General features: G+C 40.6%; 1 protein-coding gene and 1 pseudogene across 6 annotated transcripts in view; both read left to right on the forward strand.

The window, feature by feature from the left end:
* The window catches only part of IFT74 (intraflagellar transport 74), a 133,913-nt gene that overhangs the window by 6,867 nt on the left and 109,185 nt on the right, over positions 1-17,861 (forward strand). For 5 of the 6 annotated variants that reach the window (XR_004177900.1, XR_004177899.1, XM_031654291.1 and 2 more), the window contains exons 1-2: positions 1,024-1,192; positions 6,344-6,482. Coding sequence is in view for 4 of the 6 variants with exons in the window: in XM_031654291.1 (XP_031510151.1) it covers positions 6,363-6,482 (120 nt within the window). In the remaining 2 variants the exon portion in view is untranslated. Of the gene's footprint in view, positions 1-1,023; positions 1,193-6,343; positions 6,483-17,861 lie in introns of those variants that run through there. The other variant, XM_031654290.1, reaches the window with a different exon arrangement.
* On the forward strand, positions 13,738-16,795 carry LOC101006492 (annotated as a pseudogene).

Raw genomic sequence — 17,861 nt, forward strand, 5'->3', positions numbered from 1 at the left:
TGATAGAACTTTGCAGTCTCGAAAACGATGTAGTTACCGTGGCTGTCACCCTTACCTCAACAGACTCTCTGAAGTCCTGCTTCTGGTTGTCATTCAAGTTTGAGTTGGGTCCACCAAATTAGATTGGAGAGTCTAGCAAGCAATAATACTCATGTCCCAGTAATAAGGAAGACTAGGAAAGCCAGTATCTGTCACTTCCAGTTCCCGTAAGGGTGTTTGGGGACAAGGTAAGGGAGAAACTCTGCCAAAAGGATGACAAATGGCCACTGCAAATAGGGTGGGCTCTAATGAGATAATTACATGAAAATGTTTCACAAACTAAGGGGGAATTCAGCCACATGACATAATCTCATTTTGTACTGATTTTTAACTCCTTGAGGGCAGGCAAGTTGGAAATATGTGTAAAATAATGTGAAAATCCCAATACATATGCAATCACATTTAAGCTCTATGAAGATTGGAAGGAAACATACAGTAAAAGTTATTTTATTAGAGAAGTGGGATTTGAGATGAAGTAGTTCTTAAAAAAAAAAAAAAAAAAGACACTTTCCATTGAATTCACAGTCTTCCCCACAAACTTGGATCCAAATTCTAATGAAAGCCACAAAGCTTCTGGTGAAATGAGGAACAGAACAGTTGGTGCCAGAATCGCATCCATACGTCATGATGCATTGTGTATGCTATGCAGTCCTAATAGGGAGGAAAACTACCACTAATTACGAATTTAGAAAATTGCACAGTGCTGCCTACCACGTAATAACTTCAAATGTAACCTGTTACACGTTAGCCAACGTGAGGTTACATAGGGACATAGCAAAACTCGCTAGAGTTACTTCAGGTAAGGCACACAGAGGTTGCTCTGATTATCAAGAAAAGCAAACGTTCACATAAAACGTTTTCCGGCCGCCCCGCTCTTTCCCACTTCTTCCAAAAATCTCTGAAGAGTGGTGAAGAAACAAACATCAGTCCTCCATTCTCGCGAGAGCTCCGCGTGTAACCAGCGGCTGAGGCGGAGGATTGGTCACGCAGGATGAGGAGGCTCCGCTATCCCGCCCCCGTTGCCGGGATACGCCGCGGCGCACGGCCGCTAGTGGGTAGGCCTGAGAGCCGAGGAAAACTGCGCGTGGGCCTCAGAAAGAAGTTATAGGGCACACGCGAGTCGGGCGACCGCCCCCTTTCCGCGCCGGCGGAGGTGAGAAACCCCGGGTCCCATCTCTTCCTCCCTCCCTCCCGTGTCTGTTCTCTTGCCTTGGAGATGCTGATCCGCTCCAAACAAAACAAATTCTAACTCTGGGTCTTAGCTGTTACTGTCGGGCCAGGCATGTACCAATTCTAGTCCGGCGAAGGGTGAGAACAGACCTCCTCCAACAGCCCAACCCCCCCACCCCACTACCCCACTCCCCGCAGGAGACCCGCCAAGCACAGAGCGGAGGGAAGGACCACGATGGGCTAAAGGATTTTAGTCAAAGAAATAGATTTCTACCTGTTACAGTGGAAGGGATTTATTTCTGTCTGTTGATCACAGTGCGGGCAGTTAGCAACTTTCTACTTTTTCACGTGTGAGAACTGTTGACTTAGGGAGGATAATGACAGAATAATAATTAGAAGCCAGATGTTTTAAATTTAATACTTATCTTCACAACAGCTCTGCAAGGTAGAGCTTATTGTCACCCTTCTGTTTTACAGAAGATGAAATCCTGAGGGGCTAAGTAAGCTGGCAAGATTATGCAGCTGCTAACTTTGTCAGCACTAGTTTGTATCGCTAATTTTTCTGGATCCAAAGGCCAGGCTGCCTCTCTGATTGTGTGAATAACTGAAAATTGTGTGACTCTTTGATTGAATAACCCTGGAGTTAGTGGTATATTTGTTGCTAATGCTCCCCTCTTAATCCGACTGGTAATAATATAATGGTAAGCTTTTTTTTTGCGACAGTAAAGCGGTGGAAAAGAAAATTGGGTGAAATTTCTGTATGTTGTACATTTTCTCCAAGTTAGCAGGAAACCTAGAGTAATGTCTTTTCCACTGGAAAGAGATGTTTATTGTACTCATTTACTTGTGGAAAAACCATTTTGATCATACACCCTGTCTTTCTTTTCAAACAGTCATTTCATGAAATTACTTTTTCCATTTGAAATTCTTTTGCTTTCTACATAGAGTTCAAAATGGCAAGGAATTAGAATCAGGGAGCTAGTGGGGTCAGGAAGATTGGTGTGAACATATTCAAATGAGAGATCTGACTGGAAATTTCAGATTAACAATTGAAAACTCAAAATTGGTGCCCAGTTGAAAGGGCAGAACTGTAGACATTGGTTGGTGAGCCAGGCACATAGTTGGAGTTACAAAGATGCATGATTGTAGAAAGAATAGAAGCAATCCAAGGACTGATTATGAATAATGCTAAGAAAAGTCAGAAAAGTAGTACTGGACATACAGTGTAGAAACAGAGAAATCATTTTAGTCCAACACACGCTTTGTTTGCTTTTTAACAATTTAGTAAATTTTTGTAATTGGCAATACCTTTATGTAGGAGGAAATTTAAAAGGTACAAAAGAGAACAACGTTTTTGCTTGTCACTGAGACAGATGTTGGGGATATAAAGATGATTAAGATTCAGCTCTTGCCATAAAGGGCAAGAAATACTTAAGCAGATCATTTCAAGTGGTGTGATAGCTTCTGGAATAAAGAAATACACAGGATGCATGGCAGCACATAGAACAGGTCTATACACTGAAATTGAAGAAGACGAAGATTCCAAGGCCAGTTATGGACTGGTCATGGAAGGATTCCCTGAGAAAGTAACAGGCAAAATGTGTGTTAGGCAAGGGGACCGCTTAAGAGGCTGGTATAATAGTCCACTTGAGTCAGTGATGCCCTGAATTGGCCAGTGCTGTAGGAATAGAGAGTAAAGTACCTGTTAAACACTTATTAACAAAATCAGTAGAACTAAACAAAACAAACTCAGTAGAACTATGTGATCAGCCATGGGAAGTGAGAGAGAGGGAGATATCAGGGACTAAGTTTCTGACTTCTGTGACTAGGAGGTGATACCAAGAGGAAGGACAAATTTTGCAGAGCTGATAATGAGTTTGGATTATATATGTTTATTTTGAAATATTTAGACGTCTAAGTGGAGATATTATTATTTGGATATAAACACCACAAGCTGAGTGCTAAAATAAGGGCTGGACATATGAAATTGTGTGGAATCAGTTATTAATTGTTAAAACCCTGAGTGTGGATAAGTGGGCCAAGGAGAGTTTAGAGAGAGAGAAGAAAAAGATGGTAGATGGTATCTTAGAAAATGCTCTATATAAGCATTTCTGTCTCAAGGAGACAGAAAGAAGAACCAGAAGAGAGGGAAGTGTCATGGAGATGTTTCATATAAATGTGGATACCAGTAAAGTAGGATGACATTTACATCACTGGCAGTATTGGCAATGGTCATTTGAATCAAACAGTAGCAATCCAGGAGATAGTGGAAACAAAGCAGTAGAAAATAGTGGATATAAGCTATTCTTTTTTTTTTCTGAGACGGAGTCTCACTCTGTTGCCCAGGCTGGAGTACAGTGGCTCGATCTCGGCTCACTGCAAGCTCCGCCTCCCAGGTTCACACCATTCTCCTGCCTCAGCCTCCCGATTAGCTGGAACTGCAGGTGCTTGCCACCATACCCGGCTAATTTTTTGTATTTTTTAGTAGAGATGGTGTTTCACCGTGTTAGCCAGGATGGTCTCGGTCTCCTGACTTCATGATCCACTAGCCTCAGCTTCCCAAAGAGCTAGGATTACAGGCGTGAGCCACTGCGCCTGGCCGGATATAAGCTATTCATAAGAATTTGGCTGCATAAGGGAAGGATATATGGGACAGTTAGATAGAGGTGGTTGCAGGGTCAAGAAATAAGTCTTTGAAGGTAGAAAAGAATTGAACATGATAACAGACTGAAGGAAAGGAGAAAGTTTAAAGATATTGGTAGCAGTGAGCGTAATGCCACAAAGAAGGTGGGATCAAGGGTAAATCAGAGTAGAGATTGATCTTGAATGACAGAAGGAATGGCTGTTGAGATAGGAGGGCAGAATGGATGTAGAGAAGTTTATGTGCCCCAAAGGTGATGGAGTTCAAGTTGTAATTTTCTTAAATGAGTCATCTGCTAAGAGTGGCAGGAACAGAGATCGAAAAGTAGTTAAGGATGAGAATTATCAAGTAGAGAGGTATCTTAACAAGGCTAAACACTTTCTGAAATGAGGGTCCAACTAAGATTTGTGACTATCACTTTGCAGTACCCCAGTCTGTACAGTTGTATGATTTCCACCAGCAATGTTCAGCACTTCAGGTTGGATGTGGAGAAGGGTTTCTGATTTTGCCAAATGGGTGGAAAAGAGTTCCAGGATACAAATTATTTGATGGTGCTCATGAGACACTAATTTCATGAGAGAAGGAGGAGCGTTCTTAACCACCCTTGTCAGGGTATCACTAGTGACTTCTTGGATGGGGACTCCATTGGATATTTCAGTTTTCATCTTACTTGAATTTCCAACTGTAAATGGCATGGCTTGTTCCTGCCTTCTCTTGGCATCTCTGACATACACTCCTGGTTTTTTTCTTTGCTTTCTGGGCCTTAATTTTCATTCTCTCATACTAGATTTTCCTCTTCTGTGTGATCTGTATGTATTGATGTTCCTCAGGACAATCTTGGGCACTATTCTCTTTTTCTGCATATTCTCTCTCTAGATAAGTATCTTCATAACTATTTTATATAACCTACAATAGGACATACATTTTTATATTGTAGCCTAGTAAACACATATGTGTAAATTTATGTAAATATAGCTGAAACAAAAATTTACTGAAACAATGTTTACCCTTCGTATGTTCAGTGAACTCTTTTTGTTTAAATTTTATTTCACATTTTAGTATCTTGGTCATAACCTGCAAAATTGTTTTCAGAACTCACTAATGGATGTGACCAACAATTTGAAAACTACTACTCTAAATTATGAGACAATTTTAAATAATATTATATTCCGATGAATAAAGGAGAGGGCTGATAAACTGGGAGAAAATGAGTAAATTAAGGAAATGGTTTAAAGGCAGGTGTAGCAGGAATGAAGATGAGAAAAGGGTAGAAGGAGAGAAGACCCAAGAATAGAGTATTTCAATTAAGATGTTTGAGATGAAGCAATTCCAGATGATGTCAAGCTCCATGTATTGCCGTGGCTATCAATGACTGAAATGGAGTTAAGATCATTGCTAAAGTTGAGATCAGGGAACTGTGAAGCTGCAATGTTAGGTATTGGATCTAGTATCCAAATGGAAGTCATCCAGGATGATGGTGAGATTGGAATAGAGAAGCTGTGAACTAGGTACAAAAGACTTTAGTAAAGATAGAGGAGAGATTAGGAAGTCACAAATTACCAGCAACCAGGAAAGATCAAGGCAATATTGTTGCATTCACAGATCTTCAGAGGAAGTGAATCTTGTTTATTTAAAAAAAAATTTTTTTTTTTTTCAGGGATGGAGTCTCGCTCTGTCACCCAGGGTAGAGTGCAGTAGTGCAATCTCAGCTCACTGCAAACTCCATCTTCTGGGTTCACACCATTCTCCTGCCTCAGCCTCCCGAGTAGCTGGGACTACAGGCGCCCACCCCTACGCCCAGCTAATTTTTTGTATTTTTAGTAGAGACAGGGTTTCACTGTGTTAGCCAGGATGGTCTTGATCTCTTGACCTCGTGATCCACCTTCCTCGGCCTGCCAAAGTGCTGGGATTACAGGTGTGAGCTATTGCGCCTGGCCTCTTGTTTATTTTTTTAAAGGTATGGAAGAAAATTTTGAAAGTGACATTTGGGAGCAAGAAAAGTGCCACCTCTTTTGCTTTAAAAGAGGACAGGAAGCTAAAACAAATGGACTACTGAAAGTGTTACTCTCAGTGGAAGCCAAGATTCTGTTAAAGTTAAGAAAATAGAAAGTATTTGTAACAAGATTCAGAATATAAGAGAGTTAATTGTGGACCAGAAAATGCAGAGAAAAGATTAAGAGCAAAGAAAGATGTTGGCTGTGACAGGAGAGAAAACTTACCAGAGTATAGGATGAGAATACTAAAGAAATAGATAACTACAGGGGCTTGCATTTTGGTAAGATAATAGAAAGATGAGGAAGGAATGTTGCAAGAAACAATCTCATAGTTCTAAATGGAGCACAATGTCAAATTTGAACAAAGTTAACCTTGTAGTGGTACACAGAATGGCAGCTTGCAAGAACAATTGTGAATTAAATGTAAGTGTATGATGGGTCGTTATTGTCTTGCTAGAGAAGACATCAAAGGATTGAACTGTTTATTGCTTCCAAACAGTGATTAAAGTAAAGAAACAATGGCCAGCAATCACAAATCTTCAGCAGCTCGCCCTGTTTCAAGAGGTGGAGTTGGATTAACAGGAAGGCCTCCTTCTGGGATACGACCCCTATCAGGAAATATTCGAGTGGCAACTGCAGTAAGTTTGAAACAAATCTATTTACTTTGGGAGGCCAAGGTGGGAGGACCACTTGAGTCCAGGAGACTGGGGCTTCAGTGAACTAAGATCATGCCACTGCACCCCAGTTTGTGAGTTTTTGACTCTTTCCACCCCAAAAAATCTGTTGAATGCTTGTGCATATATTGTGGTAGAAGTTGGAAATCCCCTCTGTAATAAGAGATTCTACTTTGTTGTTTCTTTATTTCATAAGCATATTATTAAACATGTTTGGGTTGTTTTTTTGGAAAGCATCTGGAAATGTAAATGTGGAAGAATGTTTGAAAGACACTCTGGGAAGAAGATGCCTGCTCCTGCAGATACTCAGTTTAAAGCTGCAATAATTTTAGTTGAATAGTGTATTGGGGCCAGAATAAAATGAAATGAATAGACCAGAAATAGAATCAAGCATATAAGAATTTAATGATTAATGTGGTGTTTCAGATTAGTTGCCAAAACATGGAGTATTCAATAGAACATTCCAATAATTATTAAACCATTTGTTTGAAAGTATTTTTAATCCTCTCTTATACCTTTTGTCAGAATTCTACATAGTTTAGAAACTTGGTATTTCAAAAATGAAACCATAAATGTAGTAGAGGAAAATGCTGGCAAGTATTTTGTATACACTTGATATGGACTAGGCTTTTCTAAAAATGACAGAAATAACAAGTACTGAAAAGGAAAGCATTTTTATTATATATCTGAATTTACAAAAAATAAAACACCATAAAAATTAAAAGAGAAATGACACCTGGTAAAAACATTTATAATATATATACCATATATAGGATCAGAATCTCAAAAAGTAAACTTTACTTCTTTTTTGAGACAAGAGTCTTGCTCTGTCACCCAGGCTGGAGTGCAGTGGTATGATCTCAGCTCACTTTAAGTTCTACCTCCTGGGTTCACGCCATCCTCCTGCCTCAGCCTCCCAAGTAGCTGGGACTATGGGCACCTGCCACCACGCCTGGCTAATTTTTTGTATTTTTAGTAGAGATGGTGTTTCACCGTGTTAGTCAGGATGGTTTTGATCTTCTAATCTTGTGATCCTTCCACCTTGGCCTCCCAAAGTGCTAGGATTACAGGCGTGAGCCACCGTGCCCGACCAACTCTGCTAATTTTTTTTTTTTTTTTTTAAATTTATTTATTATTATTATACTTTAAGTTGTAGGGTACATGTGCATAACGTGCAGGTTTGTTACATATGTATACTTGTGCCATGTTGGTCTGCTGCACCCATCAACTCGTCATTTACATCAGGTATAACTCCCAATGCAATCCCTCCCCCCTCCCCCCTCCCCATGATAGGCCCCGGTGTGTGATGTTCCCCTTCCTGAGTCCAAGTGATCTCATTGTTCAGTTCCCACCTATGAGTGAGAACATGCGGTGTTTGGTTTTCTGTTCTTGTGATAGTTTGCTAAGAATGATGGTTTCCAGCTGCATCCATGTCCCTACAAAGGACGCAAACTCATCGTTTTTTATGGCTGCATAGTATTCCATGGTGTATATGTGCCACATTTTCTTAATCCAATCTGTCACTGATGGACATTTGGGTTGATTCCAAGTCTTTGCTATTGTGAATAGTGCCGCAATAAACATACGTGTGCATGTGTCTTTATAGCAGCATAATTTATAATCCTTTGGGTATATCCCCAGTAATGGGATGGCTGGGTCATATGGTACATCTAGTTCTAGATCCTTGAGGAATCGCCATACTGTTTTCCATAATGGTTGAACTAGTTTACAATCCCACCAACAGTGTAAAAGTGTTCCTATTTCTCCACATCCTCTCCAGCACCTGTTGTTTCCTGACTTTTTAATGATCGCCATTCTAACTGGTGTGAGATGGTATCTCATTGTGGTTTTGATTTGCATTTCTCTGATGGCCAGTGATGATGAGCATTTTTTCATGTGTCTGTTGGCTGTATGAATGTCTTCTTTTGAGAAATGTCTGTTCATATCCTTTGCCCACTTTTTGATGGGGTTGTTTGTTTTTTTCTTGTAAATTTGTTTGAGTTCTTTGTAGGTTCTGGATATTAGCCCTTTGTCAGATGAGTAGATTGCAAAAATTTTCTCCCATTCTGTAGGTTGCCTGTTCACTCTGATGGTAGTTTCTTTTGCTGTGCAGAAGCTCTTTAGTTTAATGAGATCCCATTTGTCAATTTTAGCTTTTGCTGCCGTTGCTTTTGGTGTTTTAGACATGAAGTCTTTGCCCATGCCTATGTCCTGAATGGTACTACCTAGGTTTTCCTCTAGGATTTTTATGGTATTAGGTCTAACATTTAAGTCTCTAATCCATCTTGAATTAATTTTCGTATAAGGAGTAAGGAAAGGATCCAGTTTCAGCTTTCTACTTATGGCTAGCCAATTTTCCCAGCACCATTTATTAAATAGGGAATCCTTTCCCCATTTCTTGTTTTTCTCAGGTTTGTCAAAGATCAGATGGCTGTAGATATGTGGTATTATTTCTGAGGACTCTGTTCTGTTCCATTGGTCTATATCTCTGTTTTGGTACCAGTACCATGCTGTTTTGGTTACTGTAGCCTTGTAGTATAGTTTGAAGTCAGGTAGCGTGATGCCTCCAGCTTTGTTCTTTTGACTTAGGATTGTCTTGGAGATGTGGGCTCTTTTTTGGTTCCATATGAACTTTAAAGCAGTTTTTTCCAATTCTGTGAAGAAACTCATTGGTAGCTTGATGGGGATGGCATTGAATCTATAAATTACCTTGGGCAGTATGGCCATTTTCACGATATTGATTCTTCCTATCCATGAGCATGGTATGTTCTTCCATTTGTTTGTGTCCTCTTTTATTTCACTGAGCAGTGGTTTGTAGTTCTCCTTGAAGAGGTCCTTTACATCCCTTGTAAGTTGGATTCCTAGGTATTTTATTCTCTTTGAAGCAATTGTGAATGGAAGTTCATTCATGATTTGGCTCTGTGTTTGTCTGTTATTGGTGTATAAGAATGCTTGTGATTTTTGCACATTAATTTTGTATCCTGAGACTTTGCTGAAGTTGCTTATCAGCTTAAGGAGATTTTGGGCTGAGACAACGGGGTTTTCTAAATATACAATCATGTCATCTGCAAACAGGGACAATTTGACTTCTTCTTTTCCTAACTGAATACCCCTGATTTCTTTCTCTTGCCTAATTGCCCTAGCCAGAACTTCCAACACTATGTTGAATAGGAGTGGTGAGAGAGGGCATCCCTGTCTTGTGCCAGTTTTCAAAGGGAATTTTTCCAGTTTTTGCCCATTCAGTATGATATTGGCTGTGGGTTTGTCATAAATAGCTCTTATTATTTTGAGGTACGTTCCATCAATACCGAATTTATTGAGCGTTTTTAGCATGAAGGGCTGTTGAATCTTGTCAAAAGCCTTTTCTGCATCTATTGAGATAATCATGTGGTTCTTGTCTTTGGTTCTGTTTATATGCTGGATTATGTTTATTGATTTGCGAATGTTGAACCAGCCTTGCATCCCAGGGATGAAGCCCACTTGATCATGGTGGATAAGCTTTTTGATGTGTTGTTGAATCCGGTTTGCCAGTATTTTATTGAGGATTTTTGCATCGATGTTCATCAGGGATATTGGTCTAAAATTCTCTTTTTTTGTTGTGTTTCTGCCAGGCTTTGGTATCAGGATGATGTTGGCCTCATAAAATGAGTTAGGGAGGATTCCCTCTTTTTCTATTGATTGGAATAGTTTCAGAAGGAATGGTACCAACTCCTCCTTATACCTCTGGTAGAATTCAGCTGTGAATCCATCTGGTCCTGGACTTTTTTTGGTTGGTAGGCTATTAATTATTGCCTCAATTTCAGAGCCTACTATTGGTCTATTCAGGGATTCAACTTCTTCCTGGTTTAGTCTTGGAAGAGTGTAAGTGTCCAGGAAATTATCCATTTCTTCTAGGTTTTCCAGTTTATTTGCGTAGAGGTGTTTATAGTATTCTCTGATGGTAGTTTGTATTTCTGTGGGGTCGGTGGTGATATCCCCTTTATCATTTTTAATTGCGTCGATTTGATTCTTCTCTCTTTTCTTCTTTATTAGTCTTGCTAGTGGTCTGTCAATTTTGTTGATCTTTTCAAAAAACCAACTCCTGGATTCATTGATTTTTTGGAGTGTTTTTTGTGTCTCTATCTCCTTCAGTTCTGCTCTGATCTTAGTTATTTCTTGCCTTCTGCTAGCTTTGGAATGTGTTTGCTCTTGCTTCTCTAGTTCTTTTAATTGCGATGTTAGAGTGTCAATTTTTGATCTTTCCTGCTTTCTCTTGTGGGCATTTAGTGCTATAAATTTCCCTCTGCACACTGCTTTAAATGTGTCCCAGAGATTCTGGTATGTTGTATCTTTGTTCTCATTGGTTTCAAAGAACATCTTTATTTCTGCCTTCATTTCGTTATGTACCCAGTAGTCATTCAGGAGCAGGTTGTTCAGTTTCCATGTAGTTGAGCGGTTTTGATTGAGTTTCTTAGTCCTGAGTTCTAGTTTGATTGCACTGTGGTCTGAGAGACAGTTTGTTATAATTTCTGTTCTTGTACATTTGCTGAGGAGTGCTTTACTTCCAATTATATGGTCAATTTTGGAGTAAGTACGATGTGGTGCTGAGAAGAATGTATATTCTGTTGATTTGGGGTGGAGAGTTCTATAGATGTCTATTAGGTCTGCTTGCTGCAGAGATGAGTTCAATTCCTGGATATCCTTGTTAACTTTCTGTCTCGTTGATCTGTCTAATGTTGACAGTGGAGTGTTGAAGTCTCCCATTATTATTGTATGGGAGTCTAAGTCTCTTTGTAAGTCTCTAAGGACTTGCTTTATGAATCTGGGTGCTCCTGTATTGGGTGCATATATATTTAGGATAGTTAGCTCTTCCTGTTGAATTGATCCCTTGACCATTATGTAATGGCCTTCTTTGTCTCTTTTGATCTTTGATGGTTTAAAGTCTGTTTTATCAGAGACTAGGATTGCAACCCCTGCTTTTTTTTGTTCTCCATTTGCTTGGTAAATCTTCCTCCATCCCTTTATTTTGAGCCTATGTATGTCTCTGCGTGTGAGATGGGTCTCCTGAATACAGCAGACTGATGGGTCTTGACTCTTTATCCAGTTTGCCAGTCTGTGTCTTTTAATTGGAGCATTTAGTCCATTTACATTTAAGGTTAAGATTGTTATGTGTGAACTTGATCCTGCCATTATGATATTAACTGGTTATTTTGCTCGTTAGTTGATGCAGTTTCTTCCTAGCCTCGATGGTCTTTACATTTTGGCATGTTTTTGCAATGGCTGGTACCGGTTGTTCCTTTCCATGTTGAGTGCTTCCTTCAGGGTCTCTTGTAAGGCAGGCCTAGTGGTGACAAAATCTCTAAGCATTTGCTTATCTGTAAAGGATTTTATTTCTCCTTCACTTATGAAACTTAGTTTGGCTGGATATGAAATTCTGGGTTTAAAATTCTTTTCTTTAAGAATGTTGAATATTGGCCCCCACTCTCTTCTGGCTTGGAGAGTTTCTGCCGAGAGATCTGCTGTGAGTCTGATGGGCTTCCCTTTGTGGGTAACCCGACCTTTCTCTCTGGCTGCCCTTAAGATTTTTTCCTTCATTTCAACTTTGGTGAATCTGGCAATTATGTGTCTTGGAGTTGCTCTTCTCGAGGAGTATCTTTGTGGCGTTCTCTGTATTTCCTGGATTTGAATGTTGGCCTGCCCTACTAGGTTGGGGAAGTTCTCCTGGATGATATCCTGAAGAGTGTTTTCCAACTTGGTTCCATTTTCCCCCTCACTTTCAGGCACCCCAATCAGACGTAGATTTGGTCTTTTTACATAATCCCATACTTCTTGCAGGCTTTGTTCATTTCTTTTTCTTCTTTTTTCTTTTGGTTTCTCTTCTCGCTTCATTTCATTCATTTGATCCTCAATCGCTGATACTCTTTCTTCCAGTTGATCGAGTCGGTTACTGAAGCTTGTGCATTTGTCACGTATTTCTCGTGTCATGGTTTTCATCTCTTTCATTTCGTTTATGACCTTCTCTGCATTAATTACTCTAGCCGTCAATTCTTCCACTTTTTTTTCAAGATTTTTAGTTTCTTTGCGCTGGGTACGTAATTCCTCCTTTAACTCTGAGAAATTTGATGGACTGAAGCCTTCTTCTCTCATCTCGTCAAAGTCATTCTCCGTCCAGCTTTGATCCGTTGCTGGCAATGAGCTGCGCTCCTTTGCCGGGGGAGATGTGCTCTTATTTTTTGAATTTCCAGCTTTTCTGCCCTGCTTTTTCCCCATCTTTGTGGTTTTATCTGCCTCTAGTCTTTGATGATGGTGATGTACTGATGGGGTTTTGGTGTAGGTGTCCTTCCTGTTTGATAGTTTTCCTTCTAACAGTCAGGACCCTCAGCTGTAGGTCTGTTGGAGATTGCTTGAGGTCCACTCCAGACCCTGTTTGCCTGGGTATCAGCAGCAGAGGCTGCAGAAGATAGAATATTTCTGAACAGCGAGTGTACCTGTCTGATTCTTGCTTTGGAAGCTTCCTCTCAGGGGTGTACTCCACCCTGTGAGGTGTGGGGTGTCAGACTGCCCCTAGTGGGGGATGTCTCCCAGTTAGGCTACTCAGGGGTCAGGGACCCACTTGAGCAGGCAGTCTGTCCCTTCTCAGATCTCAGCCTCCGTGTTGGGAGATCCACTGCTCTCTTCAAAGCTGTCAGACAGAGTCGTTTGCGTCTGCAGAGGTTTCTGCTGCTTTGTTGTTGTTGTTGTTGTTGTTGTGTAGCTGTGCCCTGTCCCCAGAGGTGGAGTCTACAGAGACAGGCAGGTTTCCTTGAGCTGCTGTGAGCTCCACCCAGTTGGAGCTTCCCAGCAGCTTTGTTTACCTACTTAAGCCTCAGCAATGGCGGGCGCCCCTCCCCGAGCCTCGCTGCTGCCTTGCCGGTAGATCACAGACTGCTGTGCTAGCAATGAGGGAGGCTCCGTGGGCGTGGGACACTCCCGGCCAGGTGTGGGATATGATCTCCTGGTGTACCTGTTTGCTTAAAGCGCAATATTGGGGTGGGAGTTACCCGATTTTCCAGGTGTTGTGTGTCTCAGTTCCCCTGGCTAGGAAAAGGGATTCCCTTCCCCCTTGCGCTTCCCAGGTGAGGTGATGCCTCGCCCTGCTTCAGCTCTCGCTGGTCGGGCTGCAGCACCTGACCAGCACCGATCGTCCGGCACTCCCCAGTGAGATGAACCCAGTACCTCAGTTGAAAATGCAGAAATCACCGGTCTTCTGTGTCGCTGGCGCTGGGAGTTGGAGACTGGAGCTGTTCCTATTCGGCCATCTTGCTCCTGGTTTTCAACTCTGCTAATTTTTAAGTGCTCTTTCTGTATTAAGACTACAAGCCTTATGTCCAATCAAAATTTCATGACATTTCTTTTGAGGCTGGAGTAATATTATAAAACTATTATAAAACTCATCTAGAATAATACAAAAATAAGAAAACGTACAATACTCTAATGTAAAATATATTATAGACAATGAGTGAAACAATATTCTGATTGCCACAGTACCTGGAAATAAACTCTAGTGAATGTTAAAGAATTTAATATAGGAGAGTGTGTCATAAATAATGAATCAATAAGAGAAACACAGCATATGAGGAAAAGTTAGATGAAGTTTATGAGTTGATATTCTAAGCAGGATATCCTGTAAAGATAATTATTACATTTTCATTATCATTATAATGTAAAAATTGGGAAACAGGCAACGGCCTGATGTTGGTGGAGGGAAGCAGGCCTAGGCTTGGTTAGGAGGCAAGGTTCTGAGGGGACAGGCTGACAAGGAGGACCAGAGGCCCCTGGAGGAGCATGGAAGGAGAAGATCTGCCTGTGGGTTTTCATTGCCCAGCTCCTGCCCACACTCCCGCCTGCTGCCCTGACCAGAGTCAGCATGCCTCTTGAGCAGAGGAGTCAACACTACAAGCCTGAAGAACGCCTTGAAGCCCGAGGAGAGGCCCTGGGCCTGGTGGGTGCGCAGGCTTCTGCTACTGAGGAGCAGGAGACTCCCTCCTCCTCTTCTACTGTAGTGGAAGTCACCCGGGGGGAGGTGCCTGCTGCTGAGTCACTGGGTCCTCCCCAGAGTCCTCAGGAGCCTCCACCCTTCCCACTACCATCAGCTACACTCTCTGGAGCCAATCTGATGAGGACTCCAGCAACCAAGAAGAGGAGGGGCCAAGCGCCTTTTCTGACCTGGAGTCCAGCTTCCAAGCAGCACTCAGTAGGAAAGTGGCTGAGTTGGTTCATTTTCTGCTCCTTAAGTATCGAGCCAGGGAGCCAGTCACAAAGGCAGAAATGCTGGAGAGTGTCATGAGAAATTGCCAGTACTTCTTTCCTGTGATCTTCAGCAAAGCCTCTGATTCCTTGCAGCTGGTCTTTGGCATCGAGCTGATGGAAGTGGACCCAATTGGCCACTTGTACATCTTTGTCACCTGCCTGGGCCTCTCCTACGATGGCCTGCTGGGTGACAATCAGATCATGCCCAAGACAGGCCTTCTGATAATCCTCCTGGCCATCGCAAAAGAGGGCGACTGCGCCCCTGAGGAGAAAATCTGGGAGGAGCTGAGTGTGTTGGAGGTGTTTGAGGGGAGGGAGCACAGTATCTTCGCGGATCCCAGGAAGCTGCTCACCCAAGATTTTGTGCAAGAAAACTACCTGGAGTACTGGCAGGTGCCCGGCAGTGATCCTGCATGCTACGAGTTCCTGTGGGGTCCAAGGGCCCTCGTTGAAACCAGCTATGTGAAAGTCCTGTACCATATGCTAAAGATCAGTGGAGGACCTCACTTTTCCTACTCACCCCTGCATAAATGGGCTTTGGGAGACGGGGAAGAGTGAGTCCGAGCACGCTTTGTGCCAGGGCCAGTGGGAGGGGGTCTGGGCCAATGCACCTTCCAGGGCCCCATCCGTTAGCTTCCACTGCCTTGTGTGACATGAGGCCCATTCTTCACTCTTTGAAGAGAGCAGTCAGCATTCTCAGTTTTGGGTTTCTGTTGTATTGGATGACTTGGAGATTTATCTTTGTTTCCTATTGGAATTGTTCAAATGTTCCTTTTAACAGATGGTTGAATGAACTTCAGCATCCAAGTTTGTGAATTGCAGTAGTCACACATAGTGTGTTTATATAGTTTAGGAGTAAAAGTCTTGTTTTTTTTTCAGATTGGGAAATCCATTCCATTTTGTGAATTGTGACTTAATTACAGCAGTGGGAAAAGTATTTGCTTAAAATTGTGAGCGAATTAGCAATAACACAGATGAGATAAAGAACTCAAGACATTAAAAGATAGTTAATTATTGCCTTATACCTCAGTCTATTCTGTAAAATCAAACAGATATGCATACCTGAATTTCCTTGGCTTCTTTGAGAATGCAAGAGAAATTAAATCTGAATAAATAATTTAAAAAAAAATTGGGAAACAACCTAAAAGACCTTACAACAGGTGAATCTTAAACAAATAATGATATGTATATCCCTATAATAAGCTATTAGATAGTCATTACAAACTACTTTCAAGATATTTCAGAAAATATTATACTTTAACGAAAGTTTAAAAGCAGTGTTGTATCAATTTAACATAGAAACATACATTTATACATACATAGAAATGAAATGAAAATAAATGAATAGACAGAAATGTCCACAAATTTATCTGATGTTCACACAGGTAATTTCAACTAACTGAGAACTTGCAGAGGGCCAATAGTCAAGCTCCTACGGTAGGCTAACTGCAAACTACAGATAATGATGGGTCCTGTGGTTAACTCATAAGAAAAGCAGCATTTTTGGAGGGAATGATTTTGTTAAAGTCAGATTTTCCTAAAGTTTTCAGATTTTTTTCTAGAGTTTCAGGTAATAATATTAGGACATCGTCATCAACTTAGACCGACATAATTTTTCTAAAATCTTAATACATAGGATAGTAAGGATATCTTTTTCTTTTATTCCAGTAAAAATTGATAATTAAATATTTATAAAAAGAATCTGACATTTATTGGCCACCTACTATTTGCCAGGCACTTTATCTATTTATTTGTAAAATTTAAAAAATTTGTATATATTTATGCAGATGTCTTACATGCATATATTGTGTAATGGTGAAGTGTGGGCTTTTAGTGTACCCATCACCTGAATAGTGAACACTGTACCAAGTAGGTAATTTTGCAACCCTCACCTTCCTCCCACCCATCTTTTGTAATCTTCAGAGTCTATTGTCTCACTCTGTATGTCCATATGTACCCATTGTTTAACTCCCACTTGTAAGTGACAACATGCGGTATTTGACTTTCTCTTTCTGAGTTGTTTCACTTAGGATCATGGCCTCTGGTTCCATCCATATTGTTGCAAAAGACATGATTTCATTCTTTATTATGGCCGAGTAGTGTTTCATAGTATGTGTGTGTGTATTTATATATGTGTGTATATGTGTGTGTGTGTGTATGTGTGTGTGTGCGACCACATTTTCTTTACGTAGCCCTCCATCTCCGTTGATGGACACTTAGGTTTTTTTTCATATATTTGCCGTTGTGGAAAAGTTGTGTGATAAACATAGGAATGCAGGTATCTTTTTGAAATAGTGATTTCTTTCCTTTTGCAGTGGGATTGCTGGATCATATGATAGATCTATGTTTACTTTTTGAAGAACTTCCATACTGTTCTCCATAGTGGTTATACTAACTTACATTTCTACCAACACTGTACAAAGGGTCCCTTTTCTCTATATATTTGTCAGCATTTGCTATTGCCTTTCTTTTGGAAAAAAGTCATTTTAACTGGGGTGAGATAATATCTCATTGTAGTTTTGATTTGTATTTCTCTGATGATCAGTGATGTTGAGCACCTTTTCATATACCTGTTTGACGTTTGTGTATCTTCTTTTGAGAAGTTGTCTATTCAGACGTTTTGCCCATTTTTTAATTGTATTATTAGATTTTTTTGCTAGTGAGTTGAGTTCCTTATATATTCTGTTTATTAATTTCTTGTCAGATGGATAGTTTTCATATATTTTCTCCTATTCTGTTGGTTGTCCCTTCACTTTGTTGATTGTTTCCTTTGCTGTGCAGGTGTTTTTTAACTTGATGTGATTCTATTTGTTTATTTTTGCTTTGGTTTCCTTTGCTTGTGTGATATTACTCAAAAAAATCTTTTCTTAGACCAATGTTCTGGATAATTTCCCCCATGTTTTCTTTGAGTAGTTTCATAGTTTGAGGTTTTAATTTAAGTCTTTAATCCATTTTGATTTGATTCTTATATATGATGAGAGATATGGTTCTAGTTTCATTCTTTTGCCTGTGGAGATCCAGTTCTCCCGTACCATTTATTGAAGAAATTGGCATTTCCTCAGTGTATGTTCCTTG

The sequence above is a fragment of the Papio anubis genome, chromosome 13, assembly GCF_008728515.1.
Source record: "Papio anubis isolate 15944 chromosome 13, Panubis1.0, whole genome shotgun sequence".
Taxonomy (NCBI): Eukaryota; Metazoa; Chordata; class Mammalia; order Primates; family Cercopithecidae; genus Papio; species Papio anubis.